General features: G+C 42.6%; 1 protein-coding gene across 2 annotated transcripts in view; it reads left to right on the top strand.

The window, feature by feature from the left end:
* Nucleotides 1-240: 240 nt before the first annotated feature.
* The window catches only part of GAREM1 (GRB2 associated regulator of MAPK1 subtype 1), a 188270-nt gene continuing 180014 nt past the window's right edge, over nt 241-8496 (top strand). For both annotated transcript variants that reach the window (XM_045849763.1, XM_045849761.1), the window contains exon 1: nt 241-366. In XM_045849763.1, the coding sequence (XP_045705719.1) occupies nt 246-366 (121 nt within the window). In that variant the 5' untranslated portion in view covers nt 241-245. The remainder of the gene's footprint in view (nt 367-8496) is intronic.

Genomic DNA, 8496 nt, shown 5'->3' with positions numbered 1-8496 from the left:
CTGCGAGTCCTCTCGGGGCTTGAGGGCGCGCGGGGCGCGGCAGCCATGCCCCGCATCGGCAGCTGAGCCCGGCGCGGGCCCCCTCTTTCCCCGCCGCCTCAGCCGCCGCGTCCCCGGGCTGCCAGCGGCCGGAGTGCCCAGCGCCTTCGCGCGCCCCAGACCTCGAGCGCAAGCAGAGGCGGCTGCGAGGCGCGGGTGGTGCCGGCGGCATCGGCGGGAGCGCTGGGCAGGAGGAGGCGGGGAAGATGGACCCGGCGCCCTCGCTGGGCTGCAGCCTCAAGGATGTGAAGTGGAGCTCGGTGGCCGTTCCGCTCGACCTGCTGGTCAGCACTTACCGGCTGCCCCAGATCGCGAGGCTGGACAGCGGTGAGTCCCGGCCCGGCTCCCTGCGCGGGGCAGACGGGCGCGGACCGCAGTCTCGGCGCGGGTGCCGGGGAGGGGGGACCCGGTGGGCAGTGGGCTGCCTGCCCCCCAGCGCTGGAGTTGGCCCGAGCGGCTGCCGCAGCCCTGGCGCGGCACTCGCAACTCTCCCCAGCAGCAGTTTAGAGATGTGGAAATCAAAGCCCTTGCAGTATAATTAAAAAGGACGCTGGGGAAAAAAAAAAAAAAACCAACATAGGGGAAACCTCTGCAGATAGTAATCTCGGAGGCGAGCTGTCCCTCCCTCCCGCCTGCAACAATTACTCAACCTGGGAAACCCTGAAGAGTTATCTTAAGCAACTTTCTTACAAAATAATTGTGATTTAGGTGGCATCTGTAATTTGGATGCCTGCGCTCTTCCCCTCCCCCCCCCCCCACAAGAAGCCGCCGATTTAAGAGGAAAAGCTCCTGGGTGACCAATGAAAGGGATCACATTTCTCAGAGACCTTTTATTACAACTTGTCTGTTTTGCTTAACGGAATTGAAAGTAATTTAGGGCTGTGTGTAGAAAATGTTTTTTTTATCAGAAGTGATGCTATGTTTAAGATTAATTATTAGCGCATTTTCAGCCTGGACATAATTTAAGTCACCCAAATCTATATAGATGGAGCCTGAGCTCAGGACTAAGAAATGCTTGTAGGTATTTCTTGAAACTGACCACTAGAAACTAACCGAATATCCCCCCAGCTGTTGGTTCTGCAGTGTGACATCTGCAGACAAGTAGGTTTGCTGTCAAGCAAACAGACACCTTTCAGCCTGAGAGTAGTGACATGTCAGGTGGTGTTTTAGGTGTGTTTTGTCTTTTCTGTTTTCACAGTAACTTCCGTTGATTTTGGCTTCATACTATCGATGTTTCAGGCTACAGAAAGAAGCTTGTTCTGCTGTGGGGCTCCTGGGAGCATCTGGGCCCAGGCTGGCGGGCAGGCGGGCAGATAGAGAGCTGTGGTCACACAGGCCAAGTTAGAAGAGCACTCAGCAGAAAGGTGTCATTTCAAGTCACAAGGAACTGGGTTACTCTTTCTTTTCTCAAGTACAAGAGTGTGTAATATGAGATGTATAAATGACCAAAGGCATTTTTATTCTGTTCCTTATCTGTGGGGTCAGATTAGACCTTTGAAGTACTGATGTGAAAAGTAAATGGAGGCAAGTTCATGAACACCGGAGAACAATCTCAGCATGCTCGCTAGCCTTGTTTGGTTGGCAGTGGTAGTGGCGGGCATTAGGAGTAAACTAGGAGTTTTTAAAACTAGTAATGAAATATAGATCAATCCAGGAAGAGGCAGGTGGTGTTCTCAGGCATTTCTGCTTGGAGTGGGGGTGAGAAAGTGTTTGTTCTTTAAATATGTATCTGCAGATCTGAATCTGTGTGTGTCTGTGTATGTCCAGTGTTTCATTTCCTCTTTCACTGTGCAAAATTGTGTATATTGGAAGGCTGCGAGTCCTCCCCTTTTCCAGCCTTATCTCATCTCTGTACACTCCACCAAAACTTCTTAGCTGGGCAGAGAGCACTGGTGCAGGTGGTGTAAAAGTCACCGGAAGGCTTCATCAAACTGAAAGTTTAAAGAGGCTGAGTGTCAGCTGCAGACATGACTTTTAGCTTTATTATCCACTTTCCTATCCCCCCACCATTCATAAAAAGGATCTGAATCAGCAGTGTACTCATCCCACACTTCTTTTTAAAATGAGGACGTGGGTAGCAAGTCCTAACACTGTGTCTTTTCAAGCTGTGGAATGGATCTTGATTACTATGTGTAATTCCAATTCTTTATTGTAAATTTCTTATTGCCGCTTGGGACTCACAATGGCACACACAAATGTGGAATCACAGCCAAATACTGCATTATACCTGGCTTCTGTCACTTAACAATCCCATCTTACTTAAATATTTTTTGTTTTTAATAGCTGCACAATATCCAATGGAATGGCTATAACATATAATGTAGTCTCCTATGGTGATCATCAAGCTGGTTTATTTTTTACTGTTGTAAGTTGTGATACAATTAATGCTCTTGTACATAAACCTGTTAGTTTGGGTTAGGGTATAACTCATCTCATATTCCTGCCTTGCTGAATAAGCCTGTGAATCCTTTTTAAGTCCTTGGTACATACACATGGTCAAATTGATTTAGAGACTAAAGGTGATACTCATGCTAACATAAGAATTGTGTTAAAAACAAACAACAACAAAAAAACTTTGCTAGTTTGATGGGGGAAAGGATTAGCTTACCAATTAAATTTGGATAGACTTTAAAAGAGTTGATCAAAGATTCCATGCTTTATTTTTAAACTAAGGATTTCACAGCAATGCTTAGAACATGTTTAGGACACGTGGCCATATTTATAAATGCTATATGGGGCATCTCAAGTTTCGTGTGGTCCTCATCCTGTGTTTGCCCTTTTATTGGTTTTAGTACTGCAAATATGCGTACACTTCACACACACACACACACACACACACACACACACACACCCTGTACTTAGATGAGAAAGGTAGTCATTTTCCAAATCACTTGTTTTAAAAGAGACTAGAAAGAAATTGAAAGACATGCCACTAGTTGACATTTTGCCAAGAGCAAACTATTGGCTACCTTTAAGCAATCATTAAAGAGCAGTAAACATCTGATTTCATAATTGTTGACTATTGAATGCCTACTATGTGTAGGTACATTTCTAGGTGCTTGATGTGTGTTGTCTCAAATCCTCAGCAACCCCCTTTTAATGACTTTGAGAATGTGAGTTTCAGAGAAATCAAAATACCTAGTAAATTGTGGAGTGGGATTTCTAGCTGGCTTTTCCACTCCAAAGACTTTTATCTCAAACTACTACCTCCTCAGACCAAGTAGGAGTAGGTTTAGAGTAGGTCCAACATCTGCTGTAAATAGCCCCACTGTCTCTCTGAGAGCCTGAGGACCGGAAAGTCAATATTTTTAAAACAGTGTAGACACCGAATTAAGTGCAGGCCTCATCCATCATATGTAGACAACTTTCTACTTCCCAAAGGAATGGCTGAAAAGAGGTGAGGGGCAATGGGGAAGAAGAGAGTAAGAAATCAGAGAAAGAAGGAAAAAAGGGGAGTCTGAGGCCTTGCATATGTAGACGTGCTGAGATAATTCCACAATACATTTGCCATACTTAGAATATTAACTACATAATAAGTAAGAACTCTCCAGTCCTTTGCGTTATGCCTGTCACTCATGAAATGCCAGTCAAATAGATGCATTCAACATTACATGCTTCCCCAGTGGTGAAATTTGTCATTATATGATAAGATAAATACAAAATTAGTGAGTTTTTATGGGTATTCCTTCATGAATCTTTCTGGACAACTCAAAAGTACTCTAATGATTCTCCTAAGGAGATACATCTCACCAGCCAGGTCTAACCGCAGTCAGCAATGCAATTAAGATGAGATATTTTACTTCCAGCAAGATGGAGGCATAGGTGGACACACCGTACCTCCACGCACAACCAAGATTAAAACAACAACAATTTAGAGGCAGAATAACACCCAGAACTGATAGAGAATTTATCTGAATGGAAGTTGGACAGCCAAGAAGTTGAAGTAGACCCGTTCACCCAGACCAGTAGGAGGGGCGGTGAGGAACAGCCGGGCGCAGGTCACAGCGCGGAGAGCAGGGAGAACTGGGCGCATTAGGCAACCGGGAGGGAGCGCGTAAGGCATCTGGGGCATGCAAGATCGCAGCGGGTGGACCCTGAGTATGCAAGCGGCAGCTGGCGGACCCAGTGAGGCAGCGATTGTAGAGCAGGGCAGAGCGCGCAACCCAGGATCCCAGGGAAGAGACTGAGGTCCCAGGAGAACGGAACTACCGCCATTATTCCCTCCCACCCCGCCCCCACATACAACATCACAATCTAGCGACTGGGGTACCCAGCCCCAGTGAACACCTAAGGCTCTGCCCCTCACCATAACAGGAGCGATCTGACCAAAAAAAGAGAGAGAGAGAGACATGTCTCAAACAGAAGAACAGATCAATGCCCCAGGACTCATCCTTTTGAGCGACCAAGACTTGCCAATCTATCAGATGCACAGTTCAAAACACTAGTGATCAGGAAGCTCACAAAATTGGTTGATTTTGGGCACAAATTAGATGAAAAAATGCAGGTTACCATAAAAGACATGAAGGAAGATGCACAGAGAACCAATAGTGATGGGAAGGAAACTAGGACTCAAAACAATAGAGTGGACCAGAAGGAAGAAAAAAAACAACCAAACAGGAAAGAATGGAGAAATAAATGAGGAGAAGCTTAGGAACCTCCAGGACATCTTTAAATGTTCCAACATCCGAATTATAGGGGTACCAGCAGGGGAAGGGGAAAAGCAATAGATTGAACACGTATTTGAACAAATAGTAAAGGAGAACTTCCCCATTCTGGCAAAGGAAATAGACTTCTAAGAAATCCAGGAAGCTCAGAGAGCCCCAAAGAAGTTGGACCCAAGAAGAAACACACCAAGGCACATCATAATTACATTAGCCAAGGTAAAAACGAAGGAGAGAATCCTGGAAGCAGCAAGAGATAAGGAGACAGTATAAGGAGTTCCCATCAGACTGTCAGCTGATTTCTCCAAAGAGACCTTACAGGCAAGAAGGGGCTGGAAAGAAATATTCCAAGTCATGAAAGACAAGGACCTATATCCCAGATTACTCTATCCAGCAAAGCTTTCATTTAGAATGGAAGGGCAGCTAAAGTGCTTCTCAAATAAAGTCAAGTTAAAGGAGTTCATCATCACCAAGCCCTTATTTTATGAAATGTTAAAGGGACTTATCTAAGAAAATAAGATAAAGAAAAAACATGAATAGTAAAAGGACAGCAAACTCACAATTATTAACAACCACACCTAAAGCAAAAACAAAAGAAACTAAGCAAACAACTAGAACAGGAAGAGAACCACAGAAATGGAGATCACACAGAGGGTTAGCAACAGGGGAGTGGGAGGAGGAGAGAGAAGGGAAAGGTACAGAGAATAAGTAGCATAGAATGTAGGTTGAAAATAGATAGGGGGAGAGGGTAAGAATAGTATGGGAAATGTAGAAGCTAAAGAACTTATAAGTATGACACATGGACATGACTAAAGGGGGGGATATGGGTGGGAGAGGGTGTACAGGGTGGAGGGAAGTGAAGGGGGGAAATGGGACAACTGTAATAGCATAATCAATAAAATATATTAAAAAAAGAGAAAAAGATGAGATATTTAAGTTGATTGCCACTCTTAGAAACTGTTGATTGTAAAATCAGGTTCAGCAAATGTGTTTATGACCAGGAAGAGGGTGGGGAGAATACTCCAACTTCTTAGGTGGGAAATCTCTCAATCTCTGTCTCTTCAATATTTCATCTGGGAAAGCCTCCAAGGGCTTGGTCTAGAGCAGTGTTCTTCCAAGCATGTGCTCCTGGTGTGCCTAAAAGATCCTGTAAAACTCTGTACCTTAAGCACATTTTTAAGCTAATTCCTCAAACTTTTCATCCATCCTAAATTTAAATAGATGCAAAGATGTAATTTTTCAGCATATTATAAATACTGACTTTTAAGTTAAATTGTTATGTCAATTTAAAAAATCTAATAGGATCTATATTTGATTCTCAGTATCACTCATTTTTAAATGCATTAATAAATTCTTCAACAGTTAAAAATTTGACACCTTTTCTTTTTCTCCTTAAATTTGCATTTATATTTTCTTCCTCCTACAGAATTCTGTCCCATGGCAATATATTTTTATGTTTAAAAGTGTCTTACTGATTACTCTATGATACTTTCTATAACAAAAAAAATGTATATAAATTCAAACCCATTGTTTTGTATTTATTTTGACCATGAGGCTCTTGGTATTTAAATATTTCAAGTCGCTTAAAACAACAAATTGGAAATTACCTGATTTAGAAAAGGAGTTGTTACCCAAACACTACAGATTTTTCACTCCTCCATATTAGCATTTTTATTGGTTCCTTTGTTTGTCACCCTGGGTTTTGACACCCTGGCAGTTTAGCAAGATCTGAGGACCATAAGGCAAAATGCACGACTTTTGTAACCGGCTGAATGGCCAGGGTGAAGGGGAGGAGTTGAAGGGCAGAGTCCATTCATCTCAGGATGAGTCCCTCTGTCACTCACAGTCCTGGGGATGGAGTCCCTCTGTCACTCACAGTGACGGATCAACATAGGCAGATCAATGTTTAGGGGAATCAATACTTGGAAGCTGGGATTCTGGAGATTGATTCTCTTACAGGTGTGATGGTGAACCCCTTAAGAAATGTTGGCATTACTACAGACATGTACCCCAGTTTCAAGAACACTAATTTGGAGCAGAGAAAGATGAATTTATGGCCCTGTTTGCTGAAAGGAAGAGGAAGACCAATGCTGAGTGGGCTAACAGGGAGAGAGAAGGAAGAGGGTAGGAGCTGGAGGCAGCTGTTTAGACAGATCAGCAGCTATCTCTCCTTTCTGGCTGCATGGAGGAATTGGAGCTGACTCTAAGCCCCAGCGGTGTTGAGACTGGGGCAACGCTGGTCCTTGCTCTGTGCTGCCCTGCTTCTCTAACTTCCCTGTTTAAGTGCCTGAAAACGCAGATGTTCAGATCAAAAAGAGGCTCCATGTGGCTTTTTGCAAATTTCAGAGGTGTTTTTTAGATCCGTGTTTTGTCTTTGAAATTAAAGTAAGTGCTCAAAAATCTATTCCATGATTGATGTTATATATTGTTATATATACATATGTTTATATATATTTTCTAAAGTAACTACTTATAAATCTTGCTCCAGGAAAATGTACTATGTTTGTGTGTGGCTTCATTTCCCCTGGCATTCTGTGTCAGAAGAGGGTACATATGCCCCAGGTAACAGAGGTGGTGGTTTAAAGGATGCTGGATGTGGACCCTAGAGACCTGTGTTCAGTTACAGGTATTGCCATTTCATAGCCATGTAATCTTGGCCAGGTCTCTTAATCCCTTTGATTTATAGTTTTCTCATGCAGAAGAAATGGACAAATATTATACTTAAGTGTATCTCATCATTATTCATAATTTTTTATTCAAGCAGCTATTTATTAAATCCTTACTATGTGTCAAGGCCTGTTATAGGTATTGGGGCTGCAGCACTGAACAAATCAATACAAAACCTCTGTCCTCGTGGAACTTACATTCTGGTGTATCTATCTACTATGACAATTAAATGCCATAGTATATGTAAAATACATGTGTATTGCAAAATGCTGTACATGTGTAAGGTTGGTATGGTGGATGTGGAGCTGACCGGCTTGGGGCAGTTTTCACAGTATATCTTTTAGGTAACAGAAGTCGATTGATAATAGATTTTACTATCCTTGTATAGATAAAGAAACTGAGGGAAATGCTCTGGGTGACTTTAGTGTATTTCTTTTTGAGGATTTCAGGTTATTGATCCACAGGTTATAAAAAGGTGGTATAAGGTCTTTATTAGAAAGAAAGTGTTAAGAACTAAGTAACACAAGATTGAGTTTTGGAGAAACCCGATCAGGAAATTAGGAAAAGGACTTTTAACTTAATCCACAATCACAATAGTCTGATCAAATCCTACCAGGACTCTTGAATCTTTTTAGCATGTACTCATTGCTGCTTTTACTGAGTCAGGGGTGGTTTTCTGAGTACCTACACTCACATAACTGTTAGGAGGGAAGAAGTACCTAGTATAATATTACACACATAGGTGAAGAAGAAAGTTTCTTAAATACTCTTGTATATGCCATAAACTTTTACTTTCTTGTAGTTATCACCTATTCCAATTTGCCCCACCTCAAGACTACAAAAATAGAATAGGAGAGGACCTTGTAGGGGACGATGGATGGTGAAAACATATACACCTACAAGACAACAGTTGGACATAGCTCTGTTTGCTTTTCAAGTACAGTAGCTGTTTTGAAAGTCTTAAATGAGTATGCACATGGCCAGTACAAATCTTGAGATGATTGGTTCATCTGCAAAAGGAAAACTGGTTTGACCATTTTGATGGACTGCCTCATGGTTTCAGGAGAGAGTGTTTTAGTCTCTCTTACTCATTTGGCTGCTTCATTGAAATAGCAAGTTCTAGTAAACC

This window comes from Phyllostomus hastatus, unplaced genomic scaffold (genome assembly GCF_019186645.2).
Source record: "Phyllostomus hastatus isolate PE091 unplaced genomic scaffold, TTU_PhHast_1.1 phas_contig_80, whole genome shotgun sequence".
Taxonomy (NCBI): domain Eukaryota; kingdom Metazoa; phylum Chordata; class Mammalia; order Chiroptera; family Phyllostomidae; genus Phyllostomus; species Phyllostomus hastatus.
Note: the sequence above shows the minus strand (reverse complement) of the source record. Positions and strands in the feature narration are given on the sequence as shown.